Genomic DNA, 20,215 nt, shown 5'->3' on the forward strand with positions numbered 1-20,215 from the left:
GCTGCCAAGTAAAAATTTCCTTCAGAAATTGTAAAGCCACCACCATAGGGCAGGACATGGGGTTATGACCTCCAGCCAGCCTGAAATAACTGCCAGTGGTAAGAGTAGTGCAACTTTGTGGAGGCTCTGAATGGGGGCAACAACAGCAGGGGAATGAAAAAAAAAATAAAAAAATAGGGGAATTATAATGCCATGATAATAGGATTGTTATTAATAAATCAGTAATGGGTAACAAACAATGATGTAACATTCACGTTAATTATATCAGGTGGAAATAATATGTACAGCACATGTCCCTGTCATTTGAAAGGGTATTATGAAATGTATTACTATACCTTTGCGAATTTTACACATCCAGTTATTGTAGGATTCACAGTGTCGATCATTCCAAGGCAATCCGAAGTACAAGCTCATTTCACCACAAAGCTCTGCATCATTATAATTGTTGGGTTCACCATAAGACCAGTTTTCGAAGGAAGCCTGAAAAACAATTGTGTATATAAACCTTGGTGACTAACATAATTTACAGGTCAATAGGCCATGTGAAAGGCATCTCTTATACAATAAGAGACGTAATCTTGTGCAGTTTGGGGAGGGGACCACGAAGCTGAGCACAAATGGCACAGAATTACATCTCTTATACAATACGAGACAGCCTTCACACGACTTAACTTATGATAAGTCACATTTAAGGATTAGACATACATTTATTTACACTGAAAAACAAACATCTGATTTCATTAAATTTAACAATGAACCCCAATGAACTTTCTCTGTCTAAAAATGTTTTGGTCCCGGATCCGCTGTAACTGACCTACAGTATGTGATCTGTGTTGTATTTTCATGATGGTTAAAAGTAACAAAACAATTAAAATCAAACGTACATCCCGTGGAAGTTGCACCACTCGCATTAAGTTTCCTGAAACATTGCTGGTCGCTGAATAATTTTTTTAAATCCTGATAATTCGCTGCACAAGATGACATTTATACACAAGATAAGAGCTATTGGAATGTTTAGAAATGCTGCTCTGTGATTGGCTGGTTTCTCTTATGTGATTTATAATAATGCCAAAAATGTTGTACAAAATTGAATGTTATAGTTAAATCACAGGTGTCATTAAATAAGGACAGGTGTGAACAAGTTAGATTTTTTAAAAATGTGCCATTATTTAAAACATTTTTGTGAAGTGTTTTTATACACATTTTACAGATTTTAATTATTTTGGGCAATACATGATCACAAAAATTGCATTTCTTCTGTTTAATCAACTTTTTGTTCCAGTTTGTCAAGGGTATGTATAAATTGGAGGCCACTGTATGTGAAGAACTGCCCTGTGTTCGCAAACCTTGTGTTACATATCTTTGTCTGTCCACTGCCAACTGTGTTCTGTGCATTACCCCACCCCTAGAGTCTCACAGCCCTGCTTGGCAGTCTTGGTAAAGACATGTGCAGGTTTCATTTTGATTATTGGCATCTTCTGGTGTTCTTGCAAGTACCTGCTGTCGGCTTAAGGGCAAATTTATTTATATTTTGTAGAGTCAACTTATAGAGAACAATATAATGTATCTACTAAATATTGGAGGTCATACACATTTAAAGTGTTTACCGATTTCAAAATGACTTACCGGAGATCCATCACTCCACACGTATCCAGCATTGGGATCCAGGTTGTTGATACCAATCCAGGCATTTTCATTGTAGTAATGAGTCCTATGTTCGTATATTAAAAAAAAAGAAAATCGAACATGTATTTTTTGTTTAGATACTTACATACAAAACATTAATTTAGAAACAATGTTTTATTTATGAAGGTCATTGAACACATTTTTGCATTCCCAAGGCTGTCTGACATTAAATTGTTAACCTTACATTGCAGCATTATGTATGCATGCAACACTTTTATGCACACACAACAATAAAGTACCATTTTATTTTCATGAGATTTGAAAAGTCTAACAGAAGGAAATTCAATGGCTTATTTCTACAATTATGTAATGTGTAATAATTAACTTTTGTATTGCTCTTGTATCCTGTAAGTCACCCTGGATAAGGGGCATCTGCCAATAAATAAATAAGTAAATAAATATTATAATAATGTTTCAGGAAGTTACTAGGACACACATTTTCCAAGAAATACAACATTTCTTCCATATGACCAATCTTGAATGTATTGAAACTCCTTACACATGTAGAGATCACCAGATGAATCTCAGATTCAGTACATAAAACAAAGAATCTACTCACAGGTCACGATATATGTCATGAAGTTCATCATCACTGTGAATACTTAGCAGATCACCACCTATTGCCACACAGAAATCACGAGCTTCAAACCAGGTTTTTTTGTTCTTTGTATTTTTCTTATACAGCTGGAGAATACAAACACACAATCAAAAAGTATGGTCAATTGTGCATACACAAAGGCAGACCCTTTCTCTTTCTAATGACACCTCCAAACAAATTATTCTACCGAAACCCCACTAGGTACTAATCTGTGCTCTGATCTCCAGTCTGCACAAAATGTTCAAAATCATCCAACTTCATTTGCCTGTAACTTAATGTAGAAAGTATGAAGTCTAATTGCTTCACTGTTAATATAAGAACACATGGCAGTACTGGGAGGGTCTCTTGGCTCATTTATGGTATGTCAAGCCATTCAGAACTCAGATGAACGATCTTCTGGAATCCTCCAGGCAGGTTTCACTCAAGTTGACACTTTCTGTGTGTTCAGGATCTGTTCAATGTTACTGATTAATACAAATTAACTTGCTTCAGAGTCTACAAATGTGAACGCTATTTTATAAAGCATGTTATGGTTCTATTGAATACAAATCCTTGCTATTTCCTCAAAGTATGTAAAGCATCATTACACGCATGGTTATATGTAACTGTATGGAGTTAACCTACCTCAGCATACAACCGATTCAAAGTACTCAATATCATAATCTGGACAGCTATTCAAAGTTGACACATTTGTCTTTAAGCATCTGAATTTAAGCTTAATGAAAAAGTGAATAACCTTTCAAATGGATTAGTCTGAAAGCAAAAAATATAGTTAGGTATAGAAATGTCATTAATCTAATTAGGCCTTGGAAGTGGCGGTTTACCCTGGCACAATATTGGCCCTGGCCATACGATTGCCAATCGTCAGGACAAGAAGCCGGTGTAGGTGTTGTAGGAGGTGGGGGTACTGTCACTCCAACAGCCAGCTGCTTGCAGATATACTTTTCTTTGCTGTCACAGGTTAAAACATCCCATAATCCAGCATTTGTCCCTGTTGTCATGGCAACACAACCCTGTTTTCTGCCTTTGAAATAGACAACAGAAGCAGAGGAATATGTAAGAGAATAATGTAAAATGTGTGAAAGTTATAAATGGCATGTGTCAAAACACCCAAAACACTGGCATTCGTTTTCTACTAGCAGCATGATCAATTTCTTTGATAGACAACACAGTGACATCACAGGGGGAAACATAACTCAGATGATATCCATGAGACATTCCTCCCTAAATCTTAACGTTGTACATCTCGTCTGCATTTGAAAAGAAAACTATGGCAAGCTGTTGTGACATTTAATCCTTAACCAGATGTTAATTAGAATGCATTTTTGATATCACGAATACAATTGTTGACATTTACAATCCGCTCCATTATTTTCAGATCATTGTATCATTAATGTATCAAATTAATTTATCAAAATATAAATAATACAATAAAATATAGAAACTAGAGACCAGGAACTTTCAAACGATATCTGACTCGCATATGTAAGGTCTTCCTAGCCTGAGCTACAGCTTGTGAAATCGGCCATTTCTCACAGTGTACAGGACTAATCTGCATCTGCTCGAGTTTGTGTTTGTACTCTGTCAGCCGATTAGCTCTTATAATACGAAAGGCCACAACTTGTTCTTTCATTTGATATAAGATAAATGCATATGATACAAACTATCAAGAAGAAACACACAAATAAACAGGCACAATGCCAGTAGAGAATGGCAATACCGCTGAGGTTGTTCAGCAGTGAACAGGCAGTGTCAGACATTAACAATGAGAGGATGCCAGTCTGAGAGCTGAGTTATTCACATCTACTTTTCTGAAGAAGGGGAGTAACTATAACACGGAAAGCAGCCGAAACCAGATGTTAATTAGTATGCATTTTTGATATCCAAAAAAACCCTGATGCTAATTAGTATGCATTTGTGATATCAAGAATACAATTGTTTATATCAAAAATACCAGATCATTCTTGATATCAGCAATTGAATTCTTGATATTAGCAATTATGGCTTAAATGTCACAACGGCTTGCCATAGAAATCTCAAGTTTTTTTTTTTATTTGCTTGGCTTTGTAAAAATAGATCCAAGTCTATTTTGTGTTGTGCTCCACACTGGACATCCAAGAACTGAAAGAATATTTTAGTCTTTGAGCAGCTTGTGTCAGTCTTGAAATACAGACTAAGAATCACATGTTACATTGCGGACATTAAACAATATTTAATGGAGTACTATACCTGGCATCCCGGAATTGAAGTGAGTGAAATACACTTTTGAAGAATTGGTCCATACAAATGATAAGCGATCCACGGTGTTGGACAGGCCTATCCAGAAATATTTCTCAGGCCGCAGTCCAACCAGACTAACAAGGAATGCATTTTCATATCTGAAAAAGCACATTTCGATGTGAGTGAATCTTCCTTTATTTAAACTGGAAAATTGTATTCAAAGAAAAGGTGTAATATTTTCTTTTAACCCTTTGGTTTGAAAAGTTGAAAATGATACAAATAATAATAACACTATCTTTAGAAAGAAAAAAAATACCATGTTAAGATTCAACAAACCATTTTAAATAAATTTTCACACAAAACGTTAAATCATACTTTGTCTCTAGGGAAAAGCCAGACGATGAAGCAAGATGATTAAAACACAAGGCTATAATTTAGAAATATGGGGATTTACTGAGAATAATTAAAGATTATTTAGGTTGAATGCTTGATACCAACACCTGCAGACAATGTGATGCAATTACCAACATCCTGTACAGTTTCTCATGGTTCACAATTTAAGGAAATTAATTATATTCAAGTGTTTACATTTCATTTAATATAATAAATACAATCACTTGTAATCTTCATAATACCTTTACTGGGTTAATTGATTATACAATTAGTATCCCGAATTATGAATCAAATATCTGCTACCATTCAACTGTTTGACATATGAGTACGTTTTCCCCTTTCCTCATCAACATTTGTAATAAGGCAACTTGAGTATTCATAAGGAATAAGAAAGTGTTTATGCTTAAAGTAGCTGCCTAAGGTTAATAACTGAACACAATTAATGATTTTATGAATAATTATCACAAAATAGTTCCTTGTCAACTACTACATTATCCAAAACAGACAAATTCTTGACCTAATTAACTGGGTTCTTCTTCTTCTTCAGTGACGATTAGAAAGTAATCGTATCTGATTAATGTATGCTGAATTTATCAAAATGATTTGCTGTGTAGACTGACATGGACCAAGCTAAAGGAAAATTCAATCCTATTCCTCTTCTGATCACATGAATGTGTGTCACTTCTTTATTTATATTAGCATGTACTGCTAACTGCTGGTATCAATGGAAAGTTACAACTGTCTGAAGATAATATTAATCATCAAATATACATGAATTTAACATGTACTTTTGGATAAACTAACTACATATACATTAGCATGTCAAATACAGAGTGTCAAACAGCACTTTCTGATTTTACAGTGATTTATATGTAATTTTAATTCAACCTAGTATTAGTGTAATCTTCAGGGGCAGACAAATGCAATATCAAGTTGTTTTTAAGTGGATGTAGTAAAACCAACAGTATACTGAAAAATAATGTAATGTTATGAGTTGCTTAAACATTACCAATGAAATTATTAGGAACATTATGTTCAGTAATATGTAGTCCTACCTGTCCTGAATATCAATCAAACTGCTCCCTGAACTGCCACACTTGTCCTTTGCACTGTCAAATGTCTGCGTCTCAGATCCAACATAGTAGCAGTATACGCCATTTCTGATCCAACCCTAGAATAAAGAAGTATGATAAGAACAGATGCAGACCTCAGATTATAACCCCTTTGTATATACAGCAAAATAGGTCATCATTGTAGCACAATGTCATATAATTCAACAATGAAGAATAAAATATGACAACAGCAATAACATTTTGTTAGTCTACTGTAGTAAAGTGATGTTAGACATTTATCTTATTTGATGTGGACTTTTGAACAATTCTTAGTTATATTATGTAATCCATGTAGGCCTGTAGGTCTGGTAGGTCTGATTATATCAAATTGCTGTTAATAATTACAATAATTATAATTATTGCCATAGGAAACGTCGTATTACATGTGGCGTCAGTAGTCTTTTTTGCCTTCTCAATAATATTTTACACACGGGTAAAATTCACTGGCAAGCTTAGCTGTAATAACAAAACTCAATTTCTTTATTTTCAGTCTTAACATTGGAATTTGAACTCTGAAGCTATTATATTTTATTTTCCACTCTATAGTGCCAATGAGGAATAGGATTAACAGGATGATTACTACTACATGTGTTGCCTCTGACATTGCAGCTGAGGATGTTCCTTTGCCTTGTTTTTGACCAATGTCAGGAATTTGAGGTGTTTGGATTTATCAGGACGCTATGTTCTTGTTTACACCTCTGTGTGTGCCAAAGCCACGCAATCTACAGGGACGCTGAATTGCAAAATGGAAATTTGTATTATAGTTTTGAATTGTATTCTCCTTCAAACAAAGCAGAAGAGAAGGAAGTGCTTGCTCAGCATTGTAGGTCTGAGCAGAGTCTTCCCGTAGGAATATTTCTGTGTAACGGATGTAAGAGAAAAAACACAGAAGACATGCACTGATTAAATAAATGTATGTCAGCATCATATTTGATTTAACTGATCAGCAAAGCATTTCCTCCCTGTTAAGAAAATAACTGCAGAGTGAAAAGAGAACTCGAACACTATCCCATGGCCACTTTTCAAAGAAACATGCTCACTAATATTTTATCTATCTTTGATTTGATCTGTTCTTAAATATGCGAACATTTCTCAAGCACAATACTTGCTTACTTTCCTGCTTTCTAAATTGTATAGGGGAATGGGATTTCTGATAGGAGGTCTAGCATGTGATACATCATTTCAAATGTTTCCCTCATCGGTAACACTTTACAATCGGTCTCCCTAGTTACAGCGTATTTACATAGTAGGTAATCAGTAACTACATTTGTAGTTACTCATATGTACAGTACAAGTATGCATTATTACAATGTACTTAATGTGTATAAAAGTGTGTCATGCCCAGTAAAGCTCCAAAGGTATCCTCCCAGTGGGCATCCTTACAATTGTGTACTTACTTTACCATTAATCATTATTACACATTAAGTATATTGTAATAATGCATCATACAATATTTTTATGTTCTGAGTACTACTACTATGTAAATACACTGTAACTAGGGAGACCGATTGTAAAGTGTTACCCAATCATCCAATACCTAGTTAAAGAATAGGAAGTTTGATCATAAGAATATTATTTTGAGCTTTTGAATATTATTTCATTTTAGATCAGTATGAATGTTAATGTTAATAATGACATTCCATCATTTTGTGAAACTGTTTTCATTAGAGGAATGCGAGTGATTTTAAATCCAGTGTTTGCTATTGTAGCGTGTGCTGGTCGGAGCCCCCTCTCTCGGGATTTGAACCTTAACGACACAGCCACTCTTCCAAAAACTCCACCCCACACAGCTCTACCCAGTGGAGGATAAAGTCGCTACACCAAAACACCAATCTCCTGACACGGTGTGTTTATACACTCTCCTGAATTAACAGAGGGGTTATGTCACCATAATAAGCTCATGTACAGAAGAGCCCTGTTACACTATAAAGAAAGCATTGACTCATAAAAAAAAATATTCCCCGTCTTCTTAGTTCAGTTTTGACCTTTTTCAAATTTTCTTTACAATTTTCTTTTAATATAACAGGCTCACAAATATTGCCCCTAAACCAACTACTTAACATAGTGAAATGTGTCAGTGTATCCTATAGATTTGATGGACAAGGTACTTGTTGCTTCACCTCTAGAACACAAATACAAGATTGAATGTCAAACTTACTCTTGTACAGCCTGGACTCACGACTTCAGGTGAACCTTGTGGGTGGGTTGAGGCCTTTTTCTTACAAATGTATCCGTACGGCTTTTCACAGACATGATCTGCCCATTTCCCTTCCTAATGGCAGAAATATAAAGAGACCACTTTTGTAAATACCTTCACAACAACAAAAATATTAAACCAACATTCAATTGTTCCAGTTGAAACCATTTAAGTTTCAAAACTGACAAACATGTCTTGTCCTCAAATAAGAGATAATGTTTTATTCATATGATTAAAGCTGGACCTGGGGGGGCACACAGTGTGGGGGTAAATCACGAGGGAGATTAATAGGAGGTTCCTAACTCAAGCTCTAATTCTGCCATTGATTCTAATATTTGACTTTGAATAGATATACTAAAAGGACAACTATTTCTAAAATGATATTTCCTCATGTGTTGGTAGGAGTGCACTAGTAACTGTGATTTATCTGTTCAGTTGAACTATATAGTTATTTAACATCTTTCAAAGTTTTTAAATGAAACTGGGCAAGATGTATAAGGTTACAATTGACAAATAGATAGCTGAGAATTTGGAATGGAAAGCACCAGACAATATACAGCAGAACCTAATGTATTTAGAAAAATACTTGAAGGGAAATGTATGTGTGTGCGTATATATATATATATATATATATATATATATATATATATATATATATATTATATTTTTGTTTTATTCACACCATTCCCCCAAAATATCATATGAATCAGATGTTCATTGCTCATGTCCCAGGCTATATATATATATATATATATATATATATATATATAGCACAGTGAAAATCACATTTCGGTATGCTGAATAGCCCGGGACATAGCAATGAAACATCTGATTCATATGACATTTTGGGGGAACGGTGTGAATTAAGCAAAAATATCCAAGACACAACAACCATGTCAGTTGTGGATAATGTACAAATATTACAGATGAATAAAGCACTTTCAAGCTAATTTGATTCAGTGTTGAGACTTTATTCCTAGGGTGTTTTTACACAGTGGATGATTGTACATTTTGAAGATAATCATGAAAACCACAAATTATTATTAGTAGTAGTATTAGTATTATAATTATAAGGGTTAGGCATTAATGCTAAGGCACCACTGAGCTTAATTTTTTCCTGTGTTGCTAAGACAAATCCCAAGCTCTTGTATTTTTTTGGCTGTGCATTTTGCTATCCCGGTGATCCCAGTAAGTGACCCTTTGGGCTATAGACAGAAGCCATAGTTTTCAGTCAGGGTTACACTTCTAAGTGTTAAACGTTGCTAATATGATAGAAATCACAGATACTTGACTTACACACATACAAACACACACATATAAGCCAGTAATGTTAGAAACTGTGAAAGTCCTTGTATTCAATCCTTAGACGAATACACAATCCAATTAACTACTCAGCAGAATACGCCGTCAGTTTTTGTTACAGTAGGCTGTGCTGGTTACAGTACATGGTTTGGAATTCAGGGAACTGGGAACTGGAAGCAAGATATAAAAAGAGAGATGGAAAGAGAGAGAGGCACATATACAGGTTGTATACAACATGGAAGACCTGCTTTTTGAATGCAAGAATGGCCAACTGTCGTGTTACCTCTCCTTTCATGAGCACACAGTCCTCCTGCAGGCTGATGGCATGGCTTGGTTCCCCCGTTTTCCATTTGGTAAATGTTACATGAGATCTGTCACTCCATTCAAACAGCATCGACATCTTCTGGTCATTCAGTCCTATCCAGAGCTCATCAGATGACACTGGAAAACAGGCATTTTGGTAGAAGCAGAGGGTGTCAAGATGCTCTGAAATGTACTGACGCTCGAAACAAAGCCCAAGGCGATGACAGAGAATTTTTCCATCAAACAAAAGTTCTACTCACTGTATCCCAGTTGTGAAATAACAAAGCTGTGTTCCTCAATGTTATGTATGCTCGCAAGATCTCCTCCTTCTTTATGGCACGCAGACAAAGCCTCTTTCCATATTTTTTTGCTTCGTTCCAAGTAATAGCAATGGCCAGCATATGGTACCCAGTGATTCTGGCAATAGCTTGGCTGATCCTTCACTGGTAAACGGACAGTAAAAAAATAAATAATAGCCAACACCTCTTTATCACTCTGAGGCTCTTCTTAAATGAATGAGTTTGTCAATAAATTTAAATGTTTATCAACTATCACAGAATATGTATGTCTACGTTGCAGATTACCATGTACTGCAATTTGCATTTTCCTTGTGACAGTTTCACCAACCATACACTTATATACATGCAATACAAAAAACTATATTATTGAATATGTTAAATATTAATATTAATATTAATGGTTTTCATGAAAAATGTACAGTATGAAATATGTATTTTAAAAAGCTTAATTGTTTGAATCTAAGTTCTGCTTGTGTTTGTGATGTTTTATTTTGAGCAACTTATGGGTAACGAATTATTTTATTAATACATTATTTTAGGATACGTTTGTTGTAACCATATAAGATTAAGATCTCTTGTATCTGTGCTTTGTAAGGGGTAAGCTGTTTATACAAATGCCGAGCTTCAGAGAGCAACAGACAACACAAGGACACAGAGGGATGATGTGTGGTGGAGATGCATTGTGGGAACAGAGCATGACAATAAAAGATGTCCATAAAATAATAAAGTTGCTCTGAAATGTCCACTGTGAGAAACTGTGAGGTTGCTATTCTGTGGAGATACGTAAAGTGGATAACTGGTTTTGGATAATTATTAAAAGCTAAACATATTCTGTAAATACACTGTAAATACATACATACCACACAAACATATACCTTTTTAAACAGATACTGTAAGTCAAACTGGATAAAGGCATCAGCCACACATATTTACAAATATACAAGATAGACAGATATATAGAGAGATAGAATAAAGCAATCAACTCTAACCTGGAATCACAGGGGTAATATTCGTCGCGTTTCCTTTCTTGCAGATATACCCAAGTTTCTTTGAACACTCTTTGTCTTCCCATTTTGCCGCCTTTCCCGGATTTAAAACAGCACAGTTGAGTCCAGGCTCTGAAACTGGGTGTCCTTTAATGTAAAAAAAGATGATGAACATTAAGGAGGTGTAAAGTTTTTTTGTTTTAAATACCAGGTGTGCAACATTAATAATTTAATCTGGTTTATATATTTAATTTGTATTGCTCTATAAATGTTTAAGAAAGCAATCAAAAACAAAGTAATGCCGACAAAATGGTTTAATATCTTCCAGTGTAGGGATGTTGCTATGGTCTGATAAGCCTGAGTGATTTCAATAGGGGTGTGAAAAGTACTTAAAGACAACAAGGATCAGCAATCCCAAATCCAAGATTTGGTTGACAGCTCAATGTAATTAAAGATGTAGGTACATTTTCAGTTTTGACCAAAAATGTCTAAATGCGGTTCAATCAAGTGACGTAGTTATCAATTGCCATAAAGATGGATATAGTGATAAGAGAATTGCTAAAAGGAGCAGCACAATTTTGTCAACATTTTAAACTTTAAGGATATGGGAACTAATATACTATGTACCTGGTGAAAGTTCGATTTCACCATTCTGTTAAAATAACTAGAACTCACCTGGTGCCCAATTTAAATATCTGAAGGGATTACTGTCACTCCACTGCCAACCACTTTCATATTCCAGACTGTTCAAACCGATCCACAGGGGTGCCCCCATATTGTTGGTTAATCCTATAAAAAAATAAAAAACTTGTATTGGTTTTAAGAACATAAGAACATAAGAAAGTTTACAAACGAGAGGAGGCCATTCGACCCATCGTGCTCCATTAATAACTAAGTGATCCAAGGATCCTATCCAGATGTCTTCTCTTATTGTAACTGATGTGTCTAATGTTCAATCATAGAATTCATGGAATGAGTGGAGGAACATAACGAATGTGTGGCGACACCAAGAAAATGGTACAGGCCTGACTGCTTGACCCCTACAGCGATGGGGTCCGGAGGCTCTGTTATGCTGTGGGGGGCACTTTCCTCGCATAGTTTGGGTCCACTTGTCCCCTTAGAGGGACGGGTCACTGCAAATCATTACAAAGTTATTCTGAGTGATCACCTTTATCCTATAATGAAACATTTCTATCCTGATGGGAGTGGTCTCTTCCAGGATGACAAAGCCCCCATCCACAGGGCACGAGGGCTCACTGAATGGTTTGATGAGTATGAAAATTATGTGAATCATATGCTATGGCCTTCGCAGTCACCAGATTTTGGACTGACGTGTTAGACAGCGCTCTCCACCACCATCATCAAAACACCAAATGAGGGAATATCTTTTGGAAGTGTCCATCCCTCCAGTAGAGTTCAGAGACTCGTAGAATCTGTGCCAAGAGCATTGAAGCTGTTCTGGCAGCTCATGGTGACCAACATCTTACTGAGACACTTGGTTGGTTTTTCCTTTCATTTGTCACCCGTCTGTATATTGGACTTCATATGATGGAGAATTTTCCACTTGACAATTGGGCAAAAACCTCAGTGTTAATTACTGAGTAAAGAGAGTATGTATAGTCAAATATACCACTAAATAAAGTACAATTACTAAGGAAATAATTAATTACTCCATTAAAGAGATGATTCTCTGACAGACAAAAGCAATGCATCACTCTTGTGTCTCTTCCTGAGACAACAAATGTCGGACAGTGGTGCACCTTTGAGGGGAGCCCAGAGCGCAGCCACCCCTCTGGTCAAGTGAGCCACCACTCAAACTGGTGGACATTGAGATATGCCAACAATTTAGTGGGACAGGTGCGGGTTAGACAAGGCCTGATCCAATGTTTTTGCACTATGACACACAAAAAGATGGTCAGTATAGCGGTCATTGTAACAACTCAGACAGGGCAGAGCATGTGCAGCCTCTACTCCTCATTAGGGCAAAAGGGAGGGAAAGGAAAGGCCACCAATTCCACAAGATTGATTAATATGGTTTTGAGTTCAAGTCAGCAACAACAGTGTTCAAAATGCATCCAACAAACACAGCAGAAAAACTAAAATAATATATATATATATATATACATACACAAAATGCATCCAACAAACACAGCAGAAAAACTAAAATAATATATATATATATATGTTTCCCACTGATGAGTGCTTTTAAAAATGGAAAGAACTATACATATTTGTAAAACCACTTTAAATGGTAAGTGCAGTTTAAACAAAAATGGTCTTAGTTTTTAATTAACCTTTTTCCCGTGCTGAAAAGCATCATGTTTATAGTACAATGAAGCATTAATTTAATGAATCTGTGTTTTGCATAATAGTTAACTATCATCGAGATTCTATAAACCATTTATTTAACATCAAAGCAATTACACAGCATAATAAATACTACATATTACTAAACTACCGGAACATCAATAATATCAGAAAAATATTGATTAGTAGTTTATTTACTGCATTACACAAACAGAATAAAGCATGGACCAGCAGAGTTAATGTCTCAAAATATAAATGCTATAGACCCAACCACTGAACAGAGAGCTTGATAATACCAGACTCTTCCTAAAGTTGTACCTGAGAGGTAGGTTTGCTCGTGTAGTTCAACAATACTCAGTAAGTCTGCCTCCTGTTGCTGGCAGCTCTTCCGTGCTTGGTGCCAGGTCAACACTGACTGAATGTTCTTCTGGTAGAGAATGCCAGTCACAGGATGGGTATCCCAGCCAGACGTTGCTGCATAAAGAAGAAACATTAGCATAGGGAATACAGGGAGAACCTGAATACATGCTAGCAGACCAAGATTATCTGAAGCAACTATAAATGCAATATCAAAACAGTGAATTCCAGTCCCTGAGTTCCATCTTTCCATCTATGCCATGCTATGAGGCATAACCCATCTTCTTCAAGAAAATATCTTACAGAGAACCAGCTCAGAAACTGTAATTAGGTACACCACAATGACTACTAAATCTTTCCCATATCACTATCAAAAGATAACTAAATATCACACACACACACACACACACACACACACACACACAAACCAGCAGACACTTCTACTATCATGTTAAATCCATATGTGATATGATTATTATTATTGTATATTCATTTGACCAAACTGCTCTCTTTACATTCAGTGCTTTATTTCTGGCTTTAAAAAATTACACTATTCATGTAAAATCAATTTATTTCTGCGGAGTTCCTGTTGCATTGAATGGTGCTTGTATAATTAGTGAAATATGAATGTATTATTTCAAATATCAATTTAAAATTAAATAACACAGAGGAAACATTGTCAGTCAAATTCAGCAAGAACAGTATTATTTAACTTTTTATCTGCTCTGCTGCAAAGGAAGTACTAAACATTATGAGGCTGTTGCTAAATATGTGATACACTGAATATAACAATTAACAATCGGACTAGTGTAGTGCTTTTCTCCAGAGATATTAACCAATCTATTTAGCGTTTCAGTTAAACATTAAAAGAGATGTCTTTCTTTTCCTGTTTCCATTGTAATTTGAACTGCTGGTGCTGTGAAGGAAGGAAAGAGGAATATTAAAGTGGTAAGGACAGAGGAAGTGAGATATTGGGGAGTCAAGAGGTCAGGGACCAGACATTTGTGCTGACCTGTGCTTAATAACCTCGATTCAAATGACTGAAAAACAGGAAAATTAAATAATTCCACAGGGACAATATTATTATTTTTTGTTTAATATGTTGATCTTGATTTCCCTTAATAAGATGTTGATACACACACACATACTACATATATATAAACAAAGTATATAGGTACCACATACTTTGGATAATAAGTTAATAGAATTATATTATTAGCAGGTCCATGAAAAAACATAGTAAACAAAATACTCTAGTGTGCATTTTACAAATTGAGGAGTTGTTTGAATCAACAGCCTCAAGTTAAAAGCATAAGAATACAGATAACAAAATGAAAAAGTTGGTATTGCTGATAACCATTTGCATAAAAAATGATGCTTGTCTCCTTGGGATCCTTTTCAACTAGCGGGATACCATGTAGGTATGAACTTGATATTCTGCATTTCCTATTTGGTGTTTCCCCCCAGTACATAATTAAAGCTTTTGATATGATTTTACTCTGTTTACCTGTTTCCTAAATAATTCTTCATGCTTACAATGTATTGTTTTTCTTGGATAATATATTCAGAGGTTGTAAATTTCACTTTATGTAGTAATATTCTTATTGAGGAAATGTACAACTGTAATTGTGAAACGTGTTTCTTCTCTTTTGTGTAGACTCCAGATTGGAAATGGTAGCCAAAATCAGCATCCTTTCACCATCATCAATAACTACACAAATGCAAACAAAGTGGTATAAAGATAGTATATGTGGAAATGTGCTGTGCTGTGCAAAAGTCTTTATTTGGGAAGTTATCTAGTTATGTTTTTTACAATAATAATTCTTGGTAGGACACCAAGCTTGTAATTTAGCAAAGTTTCATTCACATTGATGATAAATGTCACCACAACCACAACCACAAGCATAAAGCATGCACAAGCAGCTCATTTGAAGTGTTGAAGCACCTAATCCATCACATCTACTAATCCAATTGAATTGATGGCTCATTATCAGGTATGCCTCATCATCAATATAAAAATGTATGGCATCATCTGGCATCAAAATGCAGATCTGTCAGCTTAAAGAAATGTCTAAAATGTTAGTAGAAGTAAAAGTGTTTCTTGATAAAGAAGAAAACATATTTGGTAATGCCTGTTAACTTTAATCAAAGGGAGAAAATGTTAAGTTAAGGAGTTTAGGAATGAAGTTGTTAATGGTTTCTAAACGTACTCTATTTTCACCCCAACCCCAGTTTTCTAACATATGCGTTTGAATCATGTTTAGTTGGAAATTCACTTGTATTCACCCCCCTATTCATCAGAGTTAGAGTGTCTTATCACAAGTTTTTACTATTGCATTTGTGAACAGTTTTTAAGAAGCTGAAAATATAAACAGGGGTGCAGATTGAGATGATTGAATGCAATAGGAGTTGTGATAAAAAGGTTCACCTTAATGAAAAGGGGTGAATACACTGTAAAAGGACTCCAAAAGCTTTTGTAAAAACATTTGAAGCAATATCCGATTTGTATATAATTATCAATGAAATGGTTAATGGTTAAAATGCCATTTAAACATTTTTGACGGTGACCTAGTTTGTATTTCATTATGTTCTTCCACTCTTGCCATAGCATTTGGTTATTCAGAAATATTTCATAGCAGAGATTACATTCTGGCAGTTTTTTTCTCATTAAGGATTTCATTTGATGAGTAATAATCAGGTGTTTATATGCATTTGCAACACTGCAACACTTCAGCTAGAAAGTTGTGCTTGATGTTTACAAAACACTAGTGTGGGTTTATAAATCAAAGCTGTACAACACCTATGTATGTATCTTGATTATTTTTCAAGGACATTATGATAGCATTAGATTATAATAGTACTCATAATCCAATTTTCCTCTGATATGGTACCACACTACAACAGTGTTTGTCTGAACAAACTAATATAATGCAATACAATATAGATTAAACACCAAAGTGTTCTACCAATAGGTTATGGTCTTTTTCTGCAGAATAATCTAAGCATTGCAGTCCAAGTGCATTCTGGGGGACATTTGCCTTCCAAAATAAATGATAATTATTTTTTTTAAGTGATCCCTTCTTGAAATTCCTTTTTAATTATCAATATCTTCCCTGGCATGTGCTAGCCATATCTTTCTAAGCAATATCTGTATTACCTATTTTTCCCCCTGCAATGTATAGACACATTTTTTTTTTCTATAGTGATGCCCTTATAACACTGCATACATTATATGTTAGTTATCGTCAAACCTATTGCAAGTTGCCTTGAATTAGAGTCCTAAATGCTGTCTAAGCAAGTTAATTGTTCACAGTGCAATCAGATATGGTGCTTTGTATAATAAGTATGAGCCTGAAGGGGTGTTGCAGTCATCTGAACAATTGTTAGGCAGAATTAATGATAGAACTAGTGAATTACATGGATTTCTAACTTGATCTGGTGTCAGTATAGTGGTCATTGAGGGATTGCTTATACAGATACATTTGGCAAGAAGTCAAGGGAAGGATTTAGATACTCACATTTTGTTGGACACAAGCCCCATTTCTTATCTTTGGTGTAATCAGTTGATGTTGCACACCAAATCTGGCCATCAGACCTGCCATCCAAAGTGCATTCAGCATACCACTTGCCTTCAAACTTGAAAGGGAACTGACATGGTAATCCATTGGAATTGCCTCCAATTGTAAAAACATCTGTACATAAAAAAATAATTAAAAAAGAAGATTGCAGGTAATTTCCTCCCCATCATTCATAAAACTTCATCCATTAAAAGTCTCAAAACATTTCTGGATAAAATATACCAAAATTCATTTTCTCAATTATTGTTTCAATTGGAAATTGAGACGGAAGGCAACAAACAGGTTTGCTAATGAACTGAACTCGGTAAAAACATTTGCAGATTTTCTGGAATTGAAGCAAGCTGGGTAAAAGCAACTAGAGCAGGAGTCATGTTCAAGGACTACTGATGGGCTCAGCCTAAAACAAAACCTGCTTAAAACATAGGTTTGGTCTTAGTCCATAAATCACTGGTTCAGATGTGGACAACTGTGTTCATACCTGCAGTGTTATAAACAAGAGTTGCATTAGTCCCACCTACACTGTTCTAGCTCCACAGTTTGGATGACACAGACTTCTCAGAGCTCAGACTGTACCTGTAATTTAGTCATTAATTCCCCTGAGTGGTTCAGCTCTCCTGTAATTGTGCACTTTATATAACGTTTTCATCATACAGCTTGCTTTTAAATTACTAGTACTCGTGTTGTTTATTTATGATTTCCCCTCTGCCCCTTTCCTCGCTCTTAACTATGACTTCGGTGCATCTTGTCTGCACTTGTTAGCTATTAAAATCTAGGATGTAGGACTTGCATTTTATATTACCTGTACATTTAACTATGCACTTCTGTATTTTTTTTTTTTTACCTGTAATTGTATTATGTTTTGATATGTAATTTTATACTGTATTATTGCATTTTCTTATTGATCTCATATTCTGTAAGTCACTCTGGATAAGGGTGTCTGCCAATAAATAATAATAATAATAATAATAATAATAATAACAGTGCAATAAGTAGAGTGCTAAAAGGAACCGCATGACGCATGTCTATTGCATGATCTGTTAGCTGACTGAGCTTCTTAATGTTGGCAAACACTCTGCTGGGCTGGCGCGAAGGATAGGGGAGAGAAGAGATTGATTTGTTTCTCTGCAAGTAATAGCAGCCCCAGTGTACGAAATTATCTTTAATCTTGTCCAGATATAAATAACAAAATGAAACATAAATGGATACATAGCCTCAAAGAATATTTAGACAAGGAGGGCAGTTCAAGGGGACTGGTTTTATACTGAGAAGCGTTGTCTCCACACATCATTCAATAAGAGTTAATTTCTGCCTAGGAATTTGTTGGTAGAGCACTTTTCTTCATTACTCACTGTGTTTCCATGCAGAATGAAAAGAGACTGAAGTCTGTCTTGTTTATCAACTTTTTCTGATCGGTACAAGATGTCTAAGACAACGTTTTTATCACTGATACTAACCTTTTAATAACTTGAAATAACCATCTCACAACATATATGTATATAATCTGAAAAACACATTTATGAATGTAACGTAATGATGCAATGCTCCTAAATTCTATATTAAGATATAGGGAAGTCTACCTCTTTGTCATTAGATGGCAGCACTCTCACTCTTTCTGAAAAGGAGGAATATGTATAACCTACCCTGCATTGTGATAATTTGATGTCCATTCATGATTCATTAGTGCTACAAGAGAAATGAACTGGTCTACACACAAGAGGTTATGATTGGTAATTGGGCCCCCACTTGCCAAAATAATGGAAATAATAAGCGTTTCATCACTTATTAATATAATTTGAAAAGAAACGTATTATGAAGGAACACAGTAACTATTTTAAACCCTTTTTACTCAGCTTAGTTTGTTAAAAACATTAGTATTGACTACAAAATGTCAATTGTCATTTTGAGATCACATATCACATAAATTAATAGCCATTGGTCAGTGGGATCTCAAGTGCCTATATATCTCTTGTTATTAATGTCTGAAATAGCCCAGAGTGGAAAGGGGATGACCCATGGCACTTCATGATAAGAGGGAACATGTTAAGTAATCTGTATTGCTGAAAACTACGATACCTTCATATCCTCGGGAGCACAGATCATCTTTAGTGCCGTAGATTTTCCACCTGCTCCATATTCCTGATCCTTTGTATAACATGATGTTCTTCTCATTCTTGTTACCATAATTAAAATAAAATGCTTCTCCCTTTAGGGAAAAAAGGGTATCGTTTTTGCATTCCCATTTCTGCAGTTCACTATTCTCATCGCAGGGCACTGGCAGTATCTTCACCCAGTCGCTCTTACTTATCGCCCCGAGACACAGCTTCAGGGAGATGCTCAGCAGTCGGTTGCTGGACACCCAGCGGAACTCCTGGGACACATCATTGGGGTCACATGTGGTGCTCTCCAGAGAACTGGCACTGTCTGTAGTCACACATTTTTTGTGATCTTCATTGTATATCAGGAATGAGCGGCTATCTGCAATACAGGAAGAAAAAGAAGGTTCAGGCCATTAAGAAATATCTGGAAACAAAGGCTATATACAGCCCCCTTTTTAAATTCAATATTGTAACTGCTTAATAAGAAAAATCTGTAATTTGATACTTTATGAAGCACAATGTATATTTTGCAATGTTACCACAGTGAAACATAATGAGAGTTTAAATGTTTATTCCTTTAACAGTTATCTGTGAAATGAACTAGTGTCCGTGGAAGGTTTGTATAGTATTTTGTCCAAAATGTATCTTTTCAGACTACATCTATGATCTCTACAATTCAGCTCTCTAGTTTACAACCTATGAACTCTTACCGCTACTACAGCACTACTTGGTAAACAACATTTGTTTAACTTCTAGTCCTACATTGTTTCTCTCCATGACT

General features: G+C 35.4%; 1 protein-coding gene across 1 annotated transcript in view; it reads right to left on the bottom strand.

Annotated features, from left to right (window-relative positions):
* Positions 1 to 20,215, bottom strand: part of LOC136770455 (macrophage mannose receptor 1) — a 43,169-nt gene that overhangs the window by 20,837 nt on the left and 2,117 nt on the right. The window contains exons 2-15 of the mRNA XM_066723397.1: positions 19,412 to 19,813; positions 17,279 to 17,452; positions 13,722 to 13,877; positions 11,772 to 11,885; positions 11,100 to 11,243; positions 10,072 to 10,254; positions 9,792 to 9,949; positions 8,168 to 8,281; positions 5,953 to 6,068; positions 4,514 to 4,662; positions 3,109 to 3,308; positions 2,246 to 2,370; positions 1,627 to 1,711; positions 336 to 480 (exon numbers count right to left, since the gene is read on the bottom strand). Of these exons, the coding sequence (XP_066579494.1) occupies positions 336 to 480; positions 1,627 to 1,711; positions 2,246 to 2,370; positions 3,109 to 3,308; positions 4,514 to 4,662; positions 5,953 to 6,068; positions 8,168 to 8,281; positions 9,792 to 9,949; positions 10,072 to 10,254; positions 11,100 to 11,243; positions 11,772 to 11,885; positions 13,722 to 13,877; positions 17,279 to 17,452; positions 19,412 to 19,813 (2,265 nt within the window). The remainder of the gene's footprint in view (positions 1 to 335; positions 481 to 1,626; positions 1,712 to 2,245; positions 2,371 to 3,108; positions 3,309 to 4,513; positions 4,663 to 5,952; positions 6,069 to 8,167; positions 8,282 to 9,791; positions 9,950 to 10,071; positions 10,255 to 11,099; positions 11,244 to 11,771; positions 11,886 to 13,721; positions 13,878 to 17,278; positions 17,453 to 19,411; positions 19,814 to 20,215) is intronic.

Source organism: Amia ocellicauda, chromosome 2 (genome assembly GCF_036373705.1).
Source record: "Amia ocellicauda isolate fAmiCal2 chromosome 2, fAmiCal2.hap1, whole genome shotgun sequence".
Taxonomy (NCBI): domain Eukaryota; kingdom Metazoa; phylum Chordata; class Actinopteri; order Amiiformes; family Amiidae; genus Amia; species Amia ocellicauda.